At 50.6% G+C, this 18,223-nt stretch overlaps 3 protein-coding genes and 1 long non-coding RNA gene across 7 annotated transcripts in view; 1 reads left to right on the plus strand and 3 right to left on the minus strand.

Annotated features, from left to right (window-relative positions):
• Positions 1–11,925, minus strand: part of TAF1 (TATA-box binding protein associated factor 1) — a 38,643-nt gene extending 26,718 nt beyond the window's left edge. The window contains 4 exon segments of the mRNA XM_085546028.1: positions 48–4,401; positions 6,247–6,317; positions 11,216–11,350; positions 11,860–11,925. Coding sequence (XP_085402154.1) covers positions 48–350 — 303 coding nt within the window. The 5' untranslated portion in view covers positions 351–4,401; positions 6,247–6,317; positions 11,216–11,350; positions 11,860–11,925.
• Positions 326–11,925, minus strand: LOC107312494 (rho-related GTP-binding protein RhoG-like). Of its 2 annotated transcripts, XM_015859966.3 has the most exons (4): positions 11,860–11,925; positions 11,216–11,350; positions 6,247–6,317; positions 326–4,401 (listed from the first exon to the last, which is right to left on the minus strand). In XM_015859966.3, exon 4 carries the CDS (start codon positions 4,378–4,380, stop codon positions 3,805–3,807), a length of 576 nt encoding a protein of 191 aa, XP_015715452.1. In that variant the 5' UTR covers positions 4,381–4,401; positions 6,247–6,317; positions 11,216–11,350; positions 11,860–11,925; the 3' UTR covers positions 326–3,804. The 2 variants fall into 2 exon arrangements, with proteins under 2 accessions (XP_015715452.1, XP_085402182.1); XM_085546056.1 differs by lacking the exons at positions 6,247–6,317; positions 11,216–11,350.
• Positions 11,585–17,065, plus strand: LOC146760935 (uncharacterized). Its single transcript, XR_014945632.1, has 3 exons — positions 11,585–11,722; positions 14,426–14,537; positions 16,940–17,065. It is a non-coding gene; the product is annotated as an uncharacterized LOC146760935 (long non-coding RNA).
• ITGB1BP2 (integrin subunit beta 1 binding protein 2) lies at positions 12,105–17,875 on the minus strand. 3 transcript variants are annotated; one of them, XR_014945624.1, is made up of 12 exons: positions 17,629–17,830; positions 17,380–17,429; positions 17,238–17,294; positions 16,701–16,846; positions 16,441–16,553; positions 16,266–16,324; positions 15,468–15,538; positions 15,248–15,350; positions 13,895–14,014; positions 13,519–13,581; positions 12,939–13,302; positions 12,105–12,831 (listed from the first exon to the last, which is right to left on the minus strand). XR_014945624.1 is itself a non-coding variant. In XM_015859963.3 (11 exons), the coding sequence occupies exons 1-11, from the start codon at positions 17,690–17,692 to the stop codon at positions 12,130–12,132; spliced, it is 1,158 nt and encodes a 385-aa protein (XP_015715449.1). In that variant the 5' UTR covers positions 17,693–17,875; the 3' UTR covers positions 12,105–12,129. The 3 variants fall into 3 exon arrangements, 2 of the variants coding, with proteins under 2 accessions (XP_015715449.1, XP_085402177.1); XM_015859963.3 differs by lacking the exon at positions 12,939–13,302 and having other exon boundaries at positions 12,105–12,441; positions 17,629–17,875; XM_085546051.1 differs by having other exon boundaries at positions 12,105–13,302.
• Positions 17,876–18,223: the final 348 nt, after the last annotated feature.

Here is an 18,223-nt window from a genome sequence, read left to right on the forward strand (position 1 = left end):
CCTCCGCCGCGGCACCGACAGCGCCGTCCCGCCGCCAGCCCCGCTACCTTGTCGAGGACGCTGTCCCCCTCGAGCTGCCCGGCCTCATTGATGTTGCCGAAGAGGAAGCCGGCCAGCGAGAAGGGCTCTGCGCGGCCGCCATCCGCCTCCTCCTCGCTCTCCGAGTCCGACATCGCGGCGGCGGCAGCGCCGGGCCGGAAGCGGAAGTGGGCGGGGCGGGGCGGTGTGCTGAGGGCTACAGCGCCGCACTGCGCCCCCCGGCGGCCGCAACGCGCACAGCTCCGGGAGGATCCGAACCGCGCAACGAATGAACGGGAGGCAGAGGGATGAGGAAGGGGGTTTATTACCATTTCATTTTTGTATAATTTAAAAACGAAAACAAAAAATCTTTTAAAACTGTTAGCTGTAATACAAATCCTTTTTATAGTATAAAAATCAAGTCGCCAGTGTATGTATCAGTACCAGACACAGAGCAGGGGCTGCTCCAGGATGGACCCCACACTGATGGATACGGCTGGAAACCCTACAGCGCTTCAGCATCCCAATGCCCTCGGAACAGCACAGCTGTGCGGCACCATGCACGGACACAGCCGTACTGAGCGGGATGGGGTGAATGATTCACCAGCTGGAAGGTCACAACTGGGCTTCTCACATCGAGGGAGCGATGGCATTCAGAGCGTTCCCATGAAAGAAACACAGATCTGGAATGGTGTGGGAAACTCATGGGGTAACCAGGGGGTGTCCTGACCTGCTGCCAGCAGAGCAGCCATAGGACTGTGTGAGATGCGGCTGTCACCTGAACACAGGAGAAACAGGGCCTGGAGGGGAGACTGAAACACTGCACTGCGTACAATAACACGCACCAAGAGTGGAGGAAGAGAAAAAGAAAGACCCTAAACGGAGAGAATGCCCACTGAACGGCAAAGCTCAGTGCGTGTGTGCTGCTGGAGGCCATGCTCATCAGGAGGCTGGAAAAGATGAGCTGTCAGCCAGCAGGAGCTTTGCTCCCCAGAGGCACGGACGTGCAAGGCACCTAAAGGGCTGCTGAGGTACTGAGACCCGGACAAAGCCTCTCAAGTCCTTCCAAGCTCACCTCCTGCTCAGTCCCACCACTGTCATGTCCATCTGCTCAGTGCTGCCAAGCAATCTTTGCATTAAGAGATGTAGACGGGGACAGAGCGCTCCAGAGCAGCACCATCAATGATGGAACCCATCACAAGGAACTGGTGAAGGCGGAGGATTCCATCACAACACCACAACACTTCCAGTTCACAGCAGGATGGCAATGGGCAAGCAGAGCTCCTGACGTGCAGTGACTGCCAGGCAGCCAGGAAGAGCAGAGCCAAGAGATCTCGGTACGTAAAACAAAAGGAAAACCTTTCCAAAACAGTAGTAGTAGCTTCAGTACAAAACTGCAAATAAAAGAGGTGCCCGTTGCTGACATTAAAAGCCTATTTAAGAGCAGTTAAAACATATCACAAAGTTGTTAAAGTACATCTGAGTTAAGCAAAGGTTACGGGCTTGCACCAGGGTAACTAGACTGATGATATAGGCCTGACCTGCATTACAAAGACATGTGCACTGGCTTCAATAAATACATTTTAAACACAATAAACTCTATTTACTCAGTTACTGCCGTTTACCTACAGAAAATAATCTTGCATTACAAGGCACGGGATTAGTTGCTGCCAGCACGCCAAGCCCACACAAAAGGCCAACTACTAAAAGGCAGGTGGTGGTGAGGAGGTCACCTCCCTCACAGCCTGCAGGTGGAGCCCCATCTGGAACAGCACTTCTGCAAGTGCAAAAGGTGCAAACACATCCCAGACAACGGCACCTGGGGAGGAAAAACACGCAGAAGTCTCCAGGTTTCTGCAAACATTCGTGCATGACAGGCAGCTGGGTGCTGCCTACCAACGTTAGGAACTCAGTGGTGCTTCACCAGCCACATCTATTTGGGTTAACTGCAGCTGCTATCTATGGGTCGCAGTTTGCTGAAGCAGTACTTGTATGAGCGTACATCAGATACATCAAAGTCGCAGTTAGTGTCGGCATCGGTTACACCAGCTGAAGAAAGGCACATCCTCTTCAGAGAGGGGAATTAGGGCACAAACATGAACGATTCTACCCCTTGTTTTTGGGTTTTGGTTGGTTGGGTTTTGGGTTGGTTTGGTTTTTTTTTTGGTATCAGATAAAGCAAGGTCAGATTAACTCAAGATCCCTAATAGCCTTGTTGATATATCTCCTGTTCTCTCACTAAAATTAGGCTTTTATTTTCTTTTTCTCCTGCCCTGGGTATACACAGCGCAGTTTCACATGTGTGAGAATCACTAGGATGCAAGTTCTGAATGACCAACGGAGGCTGCATCTGGACAAAGACAGCACTGTCAACCTCAGCCAACAAAGCCCAGTCCAGCACCATTGGTTTCATACAAAGCATCTTTGAAGCGTGCTGCTTTCATGCCACCAAGCTCCAAGGTTAAGACTAAGGAAGGTTTCATGCACTCACTCCTCAGCTGGTCCCAGAATCACACACAACTAACAGTGTACATCCTGCAAATCACAGCCAGCTGCCGCTCATCAGAGCTGCTAGAGACAGTTAGAGAAGGACATAAGCACAACTTCCATTTAAGCAGTTCATACTAACTGGTTACCTGCTGGGGGGAGAAAATTGCCCAGGTAAATCTATCCAGTGACTGACTAACCATGGCAAACTGAACTGGAACCGTCAGAAGGAAACAAACGTTCCTGTTTCCCATGAACAGAACCTCCACGTTTTCTGTCATTGATCACCCAGAAAACAAAAACAACAAAACCCAACACAGTGATTTGCTGTGAAATGTCAGGTGGAGACTCCGAGAAGATAAAAGTGAAACAATTAACTCTTCAAGCACAAATGGGCTTCTACCCGAGTCATCAAAGGGAAAGCAGGATCACACTGAAATAACTCACTTTGAGAATAAGAGCCATCTCAGCTATCTCAGTCAGCCCAGGAAGATCATTCTAAGTTGATTCTCAGGGTGTAAAGTCTCTTTGAAGAGTGAAGTAAAACCTTAACTTGGTTGAGGAGATTACGAAAGGCTTGCACCTAATCTGCTCTTTCGCCTCTCCATTTCAACAGCGCTAAAACCTCACGCTTGAGTGATTCCTCACTATCCTAAGTTCCTTACAGTAGGAATCTGCTTCTATTAACAAAACACTTGCAGGTGTTCCCTAGGTCTTGCTTACTGGATTTGATCTCTGTTAACTCTTCACATAAATGATCACAGTTCACTTTAAGGCAAATCTCAGTAATATTTCTGGCATTTTTGTATGTAAACAAATAGTTTTCAAGCTCTGAATTGGCAAATTACAACAAACGCACAGCCAGACTTCTATTTGTCAAACCAGTTTGATCTGTAAATAAGAGATGGGAAAAAACAGCACCTGGACTTAAGGCAAAGTTATCAGAACTTGTGCTTTCCAGCAAATCTAGCAACTGGTGGTGATAAAGTCAAGAAACTGGGCTTCAGAGAAGTCCCTTCCTTTGTTTCCCTCCTCTAAATAAGAACAGAAGCCAAGTGATCCCTGGAGAAGCTGGAGACTGGAGCTTCAGAAATTAAGTATATATTTGACCTCTCCGCTGGAAAAGAAGTTGTTTTGTTTCAGTTTCCCTGAAGCAATAAGACTGCAAGAATATTCTTTGCATAAACCGTTTCTGCTTAGAGCTGTTAGTGCAAGACGCAAATCTTCAACTGAACACGTTAAAAAGCCCTCCAAAATTCTAGTCACTATTCAACTTTGAGCATCCATTGGCCGAGGTAACTACAATAAGACACATTTCCTTGTGTTCTTCTTTGTCACAGGATAAAGAACTGCACGCACAGCTTCAGCAAACACCTCCCGAACACCCTCCTGATTCAACGCCGAGCACTCCAAATATTTGACTGCTCCAATTTGTTTAGCCAGCGAAGTCCCCTGTTGTGGGGTGGTGGGAGCCAAGCTTTGCTCTTTTAACTTTTTAACTGTTTCCAGGTCGTTTCTCAAGTCTCTCTTCGTGCCCACTAAAAGAATGGGAACATTGGGACAGTGGTGAGAAACTTCAGGATGCCACTTGTGCCTCACATTTGCATAGGAAGACGGGCTGCCAATGGAGAAGCAGATGACAAATACATTGGTTTGAGGATACGAGAGTGTGCGCAGACGGTCATATTCCTCCTGGCCTGCAGTGTCCCAGAGATTCAGGCTAACCGTCCGGCCATCAACAGTCATTTGGGCACTATAGTTGTCGAACACGGTAGGGATGTACTCTTCTGGGAAGGCATTGGTGGTATAGCTGATGAGAAGACAAGTTTTCCCCACAGCGCCATCTCCAACAACTACGCACTTTATAGTCTGCATTCTTTACCCAGATACAAAGTCCTGCACAAAGCAAGAAAACAAGTTAGGAAAAGCACGCTCAATGAAAGTCATTTTAAATAGATGCTTTTGCAAGTGTTTTTTAACATCTCTAACAGTTTCTTATCGCAGCCAGACACGCTCAGTGCCTTGGAAGCCACAACGAAGAGCTCAGAGGCTAGGAAGACAATAGTGAAACAGAGATGCAACAAGTTGAAAGCTCTGTGACAACTGGCTGCCTTCCAACTACACAAGTACAAATTAGCCAAATTCCCACAGTCCTGCCTCGGGAGCAGACAGTTTCCCACAGGCAAAAGGGACAAGTCCTTGGGAAGTACCTGCAAGCAGAAAAGGAGTGCGGCCTCAGGCCCTGTAACAACATACCCTCTTGTTGTTGCTAAGTCCATCCACACGCACTCTAAGTTGACACTTATTGCCTACGTACTCTACTTCCAGTCAGTTTATCACAAAGAAAATGACGGAATAAGCCAAGACATCAATTGCTGGGCTGCACTGTTACTGTTTCCTACAATAATTCACTCAACTCACAATCAATGGAGTAACTACGTTATTCAGGATGAGAAGTTGAGACAAAGCTGTTGTTTGAAATATAACAAGAAATGGTATCCAGATTATTATACATAAAGGATTTTTCTAAAGAAGCCAAGAACAGATTATTCTCTCTAATTGGTGACAGAACAAGCAGAACTTAATAGGCTTGAAGTAAAATAAAGCAAGCTTATATTAAGCATTAGAAAAAACACATGGTACAAAAGATCAGTAATCAAACAGCCTTCTCAGGAAGGTTGTGAAAATGTTACTCAGGATACATGTCCCTTAAAGGCTTTCTTATCCTGTTTCTGAAATGTAAAGAGTAGGTTTCATCATTGAATGCACGCAGCCTAAAACTCAATTCATTCTAAGCATTTATTACAGGAAGTTCCATGTACTTGTTCATTAGCGCTGTGGAAAACTACAAGCACAGTCATTTGCTGCACATTTCTGTGCTGGAGCTTCCACTGCTTGTCTGAGCAAGAAAGAACTTGCATCTGCCTTCTCACCCAAATGCCTTTGGGGTACTATCAGTAATCCCCGACTCACAACCAGCACTAAATATGCTGCTTCAAACAACCAAACGGTGGGAGGAAATATATCGTGCATTCCAGAAGAATCCCAGCTCCAACAGCATCCACACTGTGCAGGAACATGTGAAAATAAGCAAGTCAAGTACTTCACTAATGAAAAAAAATAATCACAAAATTCCTTCCCTCCAACCTCTCCTTCAACACCATCCAAACAAATCAACAGCTTGTTACTATTAAATTTAGCTTTGTCCTTTTGCTTTGTCCTTTCTGAGACAGTCTGTATCTATATACTGCTATCTTCCCACTGGGAGCACACAATTCCTCTGTGCTAGCTGGAAATAAAGTGCCTTAAGCTTTGGCACTGCAACAGGCAGCTCTGGAGAGTGATCCTGACTCTGGTTACCACGACATCCAGTGCTTAGGGAGGTATCGATACGTAAATCCTTGCTATACAAAAGACAATTGGCTCTGGGAAGCAGCATAGAAACTTTGCACTAGAAAGGATGGGCAGGATATGTGATGGGATTGGAAGGGACAAGCAGGAGGAAGACACAGAAGCACCTTTTCCTTTTTGAAAATGACAGGAATGAAAGTCCTAAGACATCATGACTGACCTGAAATGCATCTGGCAGCGACTTTCGAGCTTTGGAAGAAAAGCCTACACGTGCATTTCTACATGCATCCAAAACATTGGACACCTCGCTTCAAGGCTACAGCCAAAAGTAAAGAAATATGCCCACAATTTGAAATGGTAAAGGTAATCAGTAAGAAGAACAGCACTGACCAGCAAGAGCCAACAGCAGGACTGCATATATTGTTCCCAATCAGTTGCACCAAGATTTTCATTTAACGGGGCTAGAAGAAAAAAAAAAATTAAAAAAAAATGGTAAAATCTGTCAAATTCAAGGCTTAAAAACATGAGTTGCATTTTGCAAAACCCGAGGTTAAAACTCTATTAGAAATAAAACTGCTGAAAGCATTAGAAATTCAACGTTTGTAGCATTTTACCATAACACTGCTGTATCTAACGATGCAGCTGTAGCCCACTCTCCTTAATTCTGTTTCCCTGCAGGACAGGCCACAACCTGCTCTGACACACTGCTCACCATCACAGCCCTCACACACCCCCAGAGCTGCATCCCTGCCCAGTAGGCAGCATGACACTCTCTAAAGTGACCCAGAAGGGATGACCAGTCCTGGCATCCACTGTACCGAGCTGTACCAGCAGCTCCAATGCGACCGAGACAGTGGTGGAATGGTGGGAATGAACCACAGAGCAGAGGAACCTCAATGAAGTTACTGGTCTTTATGAAACACAAACCACGAGCTCCCCCAAGGGCTCACTTATTAATTTCCAAACAGAATGTCTCACAGGAAGGCAAAGTAGCCCAGAATTGCATCATTATCTGCCCGCAGCATAGGCTGATACTGCAGAGGGTCATTGCACCAGCAGTGAAACACAACATAGGCAGTTTCATATACTGGTGCACTATAATGTCACATCACCTCATACAATCGTTAGAGAGAATAGCTCGATTCAACCCCATTTAAAATGTTCTCTATTCAAAGATTATTTCTGTTGGGTCTTTATTTGAGAGGTCATTTGAGCTTTCAATTTGGAACACAGTCATAAGGTAACAAAAAAGCTGGGAGGATTAATGCTCTTACTGCATTAATATCTTGAAATACCTGAGTAGAGCTTCAATTTTAGGAGAGCAACAGTCGAAACAGGAAGCAGCTCCATGCTAATGTGCCAAAGCACCAAGCTAAGTATAAATTACACAGAGATGATTAAAGAGCCTGTGGGCTCTTAAGTATGCGTCCCTGCAGGGCACCTTTCAAGTATTCCTCTTAACTGAAAGGAATCGTGTGTGGCATTTGCAGACAGAGAAAGAAATGCAGACCAAGGTACAGGAATTAGCAGTGAATTACTGAATTCAGAGAAACTAAAAGAAAATGTAGAGGGAAGCTGACGCCATAGAGAAACCTGCAGGCTGAGAGCAGGTGTAGTGAGAGTGAAATTCCACGTACAGCAGGTAAAAAAGGAGAAGTGAACCAGAAAAAAAAAAAGAGGGGAAAAATACAGATGAAGACATCAAAAGGAAGGTTCAGAATACAGAAACAGAAAGTTAGGCACGAGCTTCAAAGTGAAGTTTAAAGGTTACTTGGCAAGGGAAAGGAGTCAACACAAAGTCCAAAGTAGTGAGAGAAGTAATTCTGGTTGCTTCACCATGCCAGAGAACACACTTTGATTACAGCTTAGGCAGGAGATCGGCAGAACACCAGGAGTTCTAAGAGTTAGGGTAAGAATGGGAATCATTTTGAAGGAATCGAGAAAACAAACATGAAATCCACCACCCCACAAACAGTGCTGTATGAAACCACACAGATGAGCTCTTTCTTCATCAGTGTCTCTGACTTTCCACGCTGGCATTCCAGTCCAGGTTAGTTCTCTTCTCAGAGGATCCTGCAAAGCACGCTGCGTCTGCACACCTGGTGCCTCCTTTGGAATGTGCAAGATCTCAATCTGCGTGTTGAGGCATTGTCTGCAGAGCTGTTCTGACCTCATTCCACATGCTCTGCTATCCTCAGCACCATCAGCTCGTGCTGCTGTAACACGGGACACCGGCTGGGGAAATTCACTCCCCGGGCTCCAATGTCCCCACAGCAACATCACTCAGCTCCTCCGTGCTACATCAAAACGCTGCTGAGGGAAAGAAACAACTTCTAGACCTTCTCTTCAGTGCTTGAATAAAATTCCCCCTCTGTTGAGAAGGGAGGAAAAAGAATAATGACAAAAGAGAGTAAAGAAGAGCCGGAGCTCTTTTGGGGCTTTCTTAGAGGTGGTTTTTTTTTAATACTTCCTGCACTTTGAAAAACTCTCGGAATGGGGAACTATTTCTTAGCAGGAAATCTCTGCCCTCGCTGCCTTAACGCTAAATGCCTCTTCTGGGTGGATTTTAACTTTGATCATTGCCCTTTGATAACCTCATTTTCATGAAGCTTGTCAGGTCTTCAGCTCCTCTTTCCAGTTTGGATGGGCCCCATTATGGCCAAAGCACGTGCAGAAAAAGCACCGGGAGCACACTGTACTGAGCTGCTTTGTTCTATTCAGTCATCACCTTTGATCAATCCCTCCCTGTTTTGCAGCCACACAAGCCTGATAGTCTGTTATCAGGAGCAAGCAGAAGTCCAGAAATCTAAACAACTTAATAGCTCATCTTCCAGTAACACAAACTACATGGGAGATGATTCATGCTGTCCATAGGAGAAATCAGGGAGAACCCTTCGGCTGTGAACTGGGAGGACAAGGCAGCTTGAAACTATATCCTACCATCCTCATGCAAAGGAGTTGCTAAGATTTCTGGTCTGTGCGACTTATCCACCCGCCCTAACAAGAGGGATAAAGAGGCTTTCAGCAGCCTAATCAAGGCTGTGTTCCTATTCCATAACAGCTCAGTTTACTCTCCATTGTTTTAGGCAAGCGCCAAACAAGTGGACAAGTGCCAAACTCTCAGCATGCGTGCCAAGAAAGAGTGAAAAAAAGGCTAAATAGGAGATCTCATCCCTAATGCCCTGACCATTCCTTCAGCAATGAATGACCTACTTGGACTTCTGAATGCCTTTCAAAGTTTTCATGCTGCTTTCTGTCCTCCCATTTACCTGGACACACAACACAGCAGCCAGAGCAGAAACACAGAGGGGGAAACATTAACCAGGCGAGGATTTCAGCAGTGCAGCAGGAGCCTGCAGCCCACGAGCCTGTTCTGTGAGCAGCAGAACCAAGGGAGGAACTTCCTTTCTGCAGCTCTCCACTTTCAGGTTCAGTTCCATGCACACATTGCTGGCATCTAACACATCTAACACGAGCACAACTATCACTGCTTCTTCATTCAGTGCAGACGCTGTAAAGGCCTTCCTCTTCTTTACACACACATACACACACAAAGAGATTTCAAAACCAAAAGAAACTGCTTAAAACCTTCCATGTAACATTTTGAAGGCCAGTACCGCTGTCAGATTAGGCTGGGATTGGTTTATCTGCTGTTTTGTCTGTTTGTTTTCCAGGGATGGGATATAAGCTTTGCAATCAGCATTTCTTAGGGAACAGTGGAGTCAACTTTGTAGCTTAGTTCCACACAAGCTGTTTGGGCACCTCAACCACACAGATCTCAATCCATCATCAGCACCCTTACAATACAAATTTGATGGGTACACAACACGAGCAACCAAACGTCAATGAGTTTAAGTTCTACAAAGCCAGGATTGCAGTTCATTAGAAACAAGCCAGGAAAACAGCAGCACAGCTGCGAAATAACACTGTGCTGAGGTGCAGCTGTACAGGAACTACAAACTAGAACATCTGCAGATATCGAAAGGCCCACTGCACAAACACAAAATGTATCCTGCCGTAATCAGAAACTGCAGAAAAATGGTTTTCCTCCTACAGCCAAAGCATGGATTTGACACAAGTGCCTTTCAGAAGGTATTTAAGCACATGAGTGATGTGCTACAAAGATAATGGCAATAAAGGTGCCGGAGCAGGACTGCTGGCTTCACACAGCTCAGGAAAAGCGAGCACTTTACAGTCCTTTCTACTCTCTGTAGATTTATCCATTACAGGTGGTATTAAAAAAAGCAGAGCCTCAGAGACCAACTAAGTGAGGAGAACCAATCATCTAGTTACAGCTTCCCTCACTTTGATTTGAGGTGGGGGAAAAACAAGCAAACAACAGCAACACTGTGTCTGCTTTCCCATCATCTTTTGTCACCTGGTGGTTAACGACACTATAAACATTTTATTCTGAAGGAAAGTTGGAAGAAAGCCACTGCTCTATCAGGGGGGTAATGTGTCCACTGGGAAAACCTGGCCTTCTTCCTTAGGAAAAGGCACTCGGACCTCCTTGATTCTTTGTTGCTTTCTTTCTTTCTCCTCTTCCACTCTCAAACTTCACAGGGAAGTAAAATAAACAAACAAAATGGCCTTGCTCAATCAGCAGCAGCCTTCAGAAGTCTCTTTCAATAGCCTTGATACAACCAAGTCACAAGTTAACGCATACAGTAAGCGTGTATTTGCTCATGGCTACATTATTGCAATATCTGCCGCTCTTGTTTGCATCAGCTGCTGTGCTTCTAAAAAGTCAGCAGAAGTCCCTCTGACTACAAAGGAGCCCCTCAGCCATCCAGCAGACCTATGCACATAGGACTGGAAAGCAAAGACCTAAAATACTCCTCTTACAGATGCCAAACTAACACACAGCCTCAAACAGCACGAAAACATTTAGCGCTGCAGAAGAATCAGCACCTCATCACATAAGCAAATCAAACTGAGCGTTCACTTCCTTCCTACTAACTGCAAACCACAGACTTCATTCCAACATCTCCATAAGGTTCCACTGCTGGAGTATACTTCAAAGCTCCTTTTTTGAATGGAAACAGCTTGAAAGCCAAAATGACAAATGATGTCTCCCAGCCATAAGTTCCCTATGGAAAGCTGCTCGTAAGCAACCAGGGACAAACCAGGCAACAATGGTCTTCATGCTCAGCTCTATTTGCACAGCAGAGAACTTAAAGCAAGAAACAAGGCGGTTCTTTTGAAAAGAACAAAGGGGCATCGTATCAAAGCACAGATAACAGGTAGACTTTCCTCCGGCAGCCTGAGCTCGCAGTTCCTCGCTGCAGAACATACTGCAAGTGTCTATATGTTGAGAAGAGTTATTCTCACGACAGAGAGCCCTTTGTTGAGACAATACCTGAGCCCGGCACTCCGCCGCACGGTGCCGGCAGGCCGCCTTCAGGCCTCGCTCCGTCCCGCTCCTCGCTCCACACGGTGCCGTAACGCCGCCGGTTGGTGCCGAGGGACAGACCGTCCCCGCCGCTCGGCGGCCCTGCGAAGGAACAGCCCGCGGTTCGTACGGCGCCGAGCGCGGCCCGGCCCGGCCCTGCGGAAGGGGAAAGCGGCGGAGCAGCGCGCGGGGCCGGCCGCACTTCCTGTACATCGCTGGGCAGGAAACCGGGCCGGAGGCGAGCGCGCTCCAAGCACCGCAGCACCGTGCTCCCGAGCTCCCGCCCGCTTCCCCCGCACGCAAGCCCCGCACACAGCGCTTCAGGTCCGGGCCCGCAGCCCGACCCCCCTCGGGTCACGTACCGCCCCGGGCCGCGCTTTTCGGAGCCGCTCCCGCCGCCCCGCGCCCCACACAGCACGGCCGCCCCCGCCGTGACAGCGGCCGCCTCCCGCCTCCCTTCCCCACGGCCATGAGGTAAAACCGCCCTGAAACCCCTACAGGGCGACGGCAGGGCCTCGCTCCCCCCGCGGTGCGCACATCCAGAGCCCCGAAGCGGGGAACGGACGAGCCGAGCACCGAGGACCGCGCGGCCGCCTCCTCCCCGCGCTCACCTCACGCGCCGCCGGTGCCCGCTGCTCCCGGGGCGGCCAACCCGCGAACCGGCCGCACCCCACCGCGCGCATGCGCAACGCGCACGCGCAACGTTCGGCCGGCGGGTCCGCCAGGGGGCGCTCCAGGAGGGGTGGGGAGACCCTCCATGAGGAGGGGACGCTCCTGCCGAGCGGCGGCGTCTCGACGGCTCCGCCATGGTGCGCGATGGGCGGGGGGAGGAAAGAGCCGTAAATGTCACGGTATCTCCGTGCAGCCATGGCTTGGTGCTTTTATTGCTCGTCCCTGTCAGCGGGCAATGCTACGGGCCGCTCGGGGCTCCGTCCGCTCTCACAGAGCGCTCCGCACAGCCCCCGTGCAGCCCCCAGCTCCTCATCCTCCTCATCCTCCGACCAGCTCAGGCTGTCATCAGACTCGTCCTCGGGCTCCTCCGTGCTCACCGCCGCCGGGTCCGGCTGGCCCTGAGCGCAGGCCTTGCTCTGGGGCTGCTCCAGCCTGGCCCAGGCCCCGGGGCTGGACTTACAGAGCGTGATCTCCACCTTGGTGGGAACCATGCTCACAAAGCTCTTCTCTGTGTCGATGACCTGGAGAGAGCAGAGGGTGTGGCAGCATTCATGGCGTGAGCTCTGCCACAGAGCAAAGAGGAAAGCCCTCTGCTGCTGGGCAGGCAGAGCAGGAGGAGAGCACGCGTCTGGGTGAGCCTCAGCCTCAATAGTGTGGGTGCCTGGCTCCATCACAGCACATCCTATGAGACACAGGCAGCTCTGCAGCCAGCAGGACAACCTTCTGCAGAGGGGACACGGGCAGCGAGCACCAGGAATAAAAGCAAGAAGGGTATGTGCAAAATGCTGAGCCTCAATGCTCCTCTGCAGCCAGCAAGAGGCTGAGACATCGGAGAGTGAGGCTTGTCCTTTGTGTGGCTTCAGAAAACACAGGGACTGAGCCAGATTCAAGGAGGAGCAAATCCAGAATGCCTGCAGAGCCAACGGCAACACTCAGCTGCTCACAGACAAGGATTAGGCGGCTCAAACACCAGCAGAGCTCTGCTCACAGCCCCTGGCAGTGCTACAAGTGCCCATACCTCGGCATTCTGGTTCCCAGGTGATCCCAGCACTGAGGCAGCGTTTAAAAGAGCAGCCTCAGTGCTTCAGGTAGCAGAGCAGCCAGGCACAGCCCTGACATGGCTCATGGGGATTGCTGCCCATACAGGATCAATGGAGAAAAGCGTAATTTCCCCATCAGCCTTTGCTGCTATGGAAAACTGCAGCTCTGGAGATAAACAAATCCTCTCTGCTGCAACAGCAGCGATGGATCTGTGTTCTCTGCAGGGCTTCAGGAGCTGGCAGCAAATAACGCCGAGGGAGGGACTGTGAAATGGCTGTTTGTTCCACAGATACGCCAGCCTGTGCTCAGCAAACAGCAGAGTCCCGCGGGTCGCGGCGTTTCTGCATGATAATACAATTAATGTCTTCCTCGCGCTGCACACACAGGAAGGACTGTGAAGAAATTGTAGCAGCAACCATTTTGCTGCTTTTTCAGAGCTCTGAGATGACACAGGGAATAATTTTCTTCACTGAGCCTGCGTTTGGGGCTGCAAATCTTCTCCAGCAGCACAGGCTGCAGATTTCTGAACAGGGAAAGCAAAGTAAACAGGATCTTACCCCCCAGAGATCAAGTTCTGCCTGGAAAATCTTATTCCCTTCAAAGATGACGTGAACTTCAAGCTGAAAGATCAACAAAAAAATGCTCTTAGTGGGCAGCACAGCACTTCCAGAGCTGCTCCCCAGACAGTGCAGCTGCCTTCCAGCACCATAATGCCTCCTACATCCCAGCTGCAGTCTAACAGCCTGCTGATCCCTTCCCTCTCACCCCCATTCCTATGGTGTGGGTCCACCTCTGCCACCAACCCAAGGAGTGTTTGGAGTGCCGACCTCAGCTGTTGACTAAACAGGGACTGAAGGGTGCCAGCAACCCAGCCAGCTCTTGGCTCATCAACGTGGGTGCTGTGTGCCCCTGCCAGCTCTCAGCCTCACTCACCACGGTGCGGTTGGCCTTCACGCTGCTGAGGGTGGGCAGAGGGTTCTTGCCGTAGATTGTCACCACCACTTGGTTGCCGGTTTGGTGCCAGTCCTGCCTGCATGACACCGCCTTCTTGTCCTGCCAGGGAGAGAAGCTGATGGTGCATAGACAGCAGAGGTGATGTTTGTGCCGAAGGATGCTCAGTCAGTGACTCTCTTTTCCAGAGTGCTGGCTGAGGGTGGTGTCAGAGCACAAGCAAACTGTGCATCTGGTGCATGTTTCCAAGGGGAGGTGGTTCATGTGAGGGTGGGCAGCCCCTGCCAGACTGCACCATGAACAACAGAGCATCTGTGCTGTGCTAGCTCCAGAAGTGTATAGACCAGAGACATCCCCTTGTTCTAGAGTCACTCTGCAGTGCCCAAGCTCACATCAGGAGCAGGCACAGTGCACATCCAGCTTGGTCTGGAGGGCAACAGGGGGATCATCATTGGATGTGGATGATGCCAACACACTGAGTTTATGACCCAATTGCTCACCTTTCTCCCGCAGGAGCTTTGGCCCCACCAGGTATTTCTGAGCATCACCAGGAGACAGACCCTACTGCAGCTACCACCACCGCAGCCAAAGAAACAGCAGGGAGGAATCCCAGCCCCTTACTCAGGTAACTGTTTGCGCAGACCATTCGCACTACAACACTGCAATTAATTCACTGCGCGGGGACAACAAATGATTGCCTGTTAAAGCAGCCTCCCTTTTATCCCCGGCATGTTTTCTGCCCAGGACAGAGAACATCCTGAGCTCGTAGAGGGGGGCTCAGCAGAACACGGTGCACTTTCAGAGATATCCTTGGCTGTTTTGTTGCAATTTCCCCAGCTCCAGCCTGTTGCCAGCCAAGGGAAGCTCCCTCACACACACACAGCACCAAATGGATGAGGTCCCTCCTGTGCAGCAGCTGCAGAGAGAAGGCTTCACAATAAACAACTGCAGCCGTTTGCAGACATCCGCCAAAACTTCTGGGGGATTTTTGCAGGGCTTTTCCTGTGCTCAGCTGCCTGTTACTATGCAGCAGCTCTGTAGGCTGCACTGAAGCAAAGGCAGAGGCAGCCCTCCTCCGGCTTCCTATTGCACGCGTGCCGCGGGCATGAGAGCTGACAGGTTGTGTGAATGAAGAGGCAGTGTTTTAAACAACAGATGAGTGCAGATTACGCATTCAAACCCTGATCCAGTCATCCGTGGGCAATTATGTTAATTAAGAGAATTAGATGTTAATGCAGAACGGGGGGGAAAGATCACACCTGAAGAGCCAATTAAGGGCTCTCTCTATGGCAGCCACCTGCCCAAGAGCTCCCCTATTGCTTTCCCATCACTTACTGCCTTTCCCATCCAGCAGTGCCGCCCTGTGCTGCAGCCCGGCTGTTCCAGGAAGGCACTGAAGTCCGTCGTTCTGATCCCGCAGCAGCTCCAGTACTTCATCCTGGGGGATAGCAGGGCTGCCTGAGCAGGGAGCTGGAGCCCTCAGGATGGGACTGCACAGACCACTCCCGGCCTGTGGCAGGGTGAGCTTGCTCCCCATTAAAGGATGGTTTCTTACCCCTCGTGGAAGACAGGAACACCAGGGTGGAAAGTACAAACCTCTGTGTTGCTCTCTGGGCCCTGGTAGATCTGTGGGCAAAAGGCAGAGGCAGCCCTTGGCTGTGCCTCCAGCACAGCACGGCAGTACAGCTGGGCTTCTGCCCATTCCTGTGGTGGTGCCCACTGTCACCCCTTCACCAAAGTGCAACACCTGATTGACCATGGCTGGTGCCAGTCCCTGCTCTGTGCCAATAGCATCTTGCTTCTGCAACAACATCCCCACTGCAACACCCCCATCTGCCACCTCCCCGCACAGCACAGGGCTGCCCAGCAGCTGGGTGCTTTGGGCACTGCAGAAGACTGCTCTCATCACCCCTAAAAATGATTGAGATGCTCATCCTTTCTGCCCCTTCTCCTCCTTCCCTGGGTGTGTCAGTCCCACGTCCTTTGCTTGCTTCCCTCTCTGCTTCTTTGCAAGCATGCTGGCCTCCCTCTAGCACAAGCTTTGATGCTGTCAGACCATCCCACGTGGGACGGCTTTAGGGCAAGACAGGACGTGGGCTATGCTTCAGGAACTAAAAGCAGGCAGCAATTATTCCATCCCCATTTTCAGAGCAAAGGTCCTGAGTACGTGCTGTACGTCACTGCAAGCAATTAGCAGAAATGGAACATGGGGGTGCCACTAATCCAGGAATTTAAAAGCCTCTTGGAGGAACGTGGGCTGAGGTCAGCAGGGGCAGCCGCTTCCCCCTGCCCAGCACCCTGCCCAGCACACAGGGAAGGGGAGCAGCACAGCACAGCAATGCTGGATACTCACTGCTTTGCAGGCTGCGTTCTTGCAGGTGGTGCCAGCTCTCACCTGGGCAGCTGCCTCCCCTGTGAGGACAGCACAGCTTTGCTCAGGGACACACAGCATGCCCCGAGCCCTCCCTGTAGCCCCTGCTCTAGGCTTGCCAGGCAAGACCTGCTGATGGCCATCAGCTCATCACTACCTGCACAGTCGCCCTTTGGCTCCTTGTTGTTGGGAGACAGGCTCAGTTTCTCCAGTGCATGCTCGAGAGATCGAGATACTTTGATTGGCAGCAGTTGTCGTGGCTCATCAGAGCTGGAAAAACAACAGCAACAAAGGACGAGTGGGTGTTTGTTTTTTGCAATGCAAGTGTTGCTGCCTTTCCCCAGGAAGCAGGCAGGGCAAGGCACATGCACAAGCAGCAGCAAGGCCAGACTATACTGCCTGCTGAGCCTCCCTCACCTTGGTCTTTCCCGCTGCATCTTCTCAGCTGATTTTGGTCCTTGGACGATGATCTCCGCCATTGGCTTGGCCTTTGGCTTGTCTGAGGTCTCCTCTTGCGAAGGCTCGGGAGGCTTCTCCTTGCTGTGAAATCCCTTCATGCATCCCTGAGCAGCAGAGACAAGCCTGATATCTGCTTTCCCCTTTCTAACCTGCTCCCAAATCCTATCTCTGTGACCCGGTGGCTCTGTGTCTTGCAGAGACCCTATGTGAGGGCAGGGGTGCCTGCGGGGATTGCTGGTGACAATCCCATGTGCGGTTTCACCCGGACCACAACAGGAAGGCCTCAGCTCTGCCACACTGCAGCCAAGGGCAGCAGGAGCCTCCTGCCCCTCCTTTTGCTCCCAGCACTGCTCAGACACCACAGCTGTGCTGGCATGTGGGGGAAGAGCTGCGTGGAAGGAGGGTCCCAGCTGCTGTGACACTGCTCTCCAGAAGGCAGCACCCAGGAACAGGCAAGAAACCCCCGGCAGGAGCCATCCAGTGCGAGTCACTCACCTTAATGGAGAGGAACTCAGAGAAGTCTGTCGTGCGCTTCTTACAGCAAGACCAGCCCTGGGCACCGGGAGAAGACAAAATGGTTGGGGTGGATGATCCCACGGGACACAAAGTCCCAGCCTGCAGCTGCAGTCCTGCTCACCTTCAGGGCATCATGGAAGATGGGGACGCCCGGGTGATACAGGCAGGAATCTGAAGAGAGAAAAGCACGCAGAGCCTTTTGTGAAGGGCTGCCCTGCCTGCCAGCTGCCTGCACTGCCCGGCAGCTCCTGAACCACCTCCTGTCCCCTGACAGACATAGGGCCGGCACACAGCAGCAGCTGAGCCCACAGAGCAGGAACACATCAGGCACCCCAGCACACCTCGGTGTGAGGCAGAGGAACGTACTTACCCTCAGAGTTGTGCTCAGGATCAAACCTCTGCCCGCAGCCCTTGTTGTAGCACAGCAGCGCCATGGCTCAGGCAGGCACACAGTGCCCTTCACTCCAACAAAAATCACATCAATCTCATCCCTGTCGGCAGTTTCCCCTCTGTTTCCCCGTAGTTTCCAGCACAGGGGCCGGGAGGTGGCTTTGCCTATCTTTGGAGGCAGCTGGAGGAGGTGGTTGGTAACCTGAGAGCCAGCCAAAGATGGACACAGCAGCTGACGGGGCACCGCCGTTATCTGCAGAGGCATTTGTGTCCTGCCCCTGTGTTCCAGCACACGCAGGCGCCTGGCAGAGGGGATGTGAGTTGTGGGGCTCCCCATGGGTGTGCTGAGTTCTGTCGGTGCCCACATCCCACCTGCATCTGGCACGGGGCATCCACACCACCACGCCGCTGGTGCTCAGTTGCATATGGTTCCAACATCTGAGCTGCTGCAGGGATGGCTCTCCATTCATTTATCATTCAGAGATGCAGCTGAAAGTTTCCTGCAAAAGGAGAGGCTTTCTAGGGTGAAACCCACGTTGGTCTCTGCATGACCATCTGCTGGACACAGTGCATGA

The sequence above is a fragment of the Coturnix japonica genome, chromosome 4 (genome assembly GCF_054131305.1).
Source record: "Coturnix japonica strain WE chromosome 4, WE-NBRP24, whole genome shotgun sequence".
NCBI classification, from domain to species: Eukaryota; Metazoa; Chordata; class Aves; order Galliformes; family Phasianidae; genus Coturnix; species Coturnix japonica.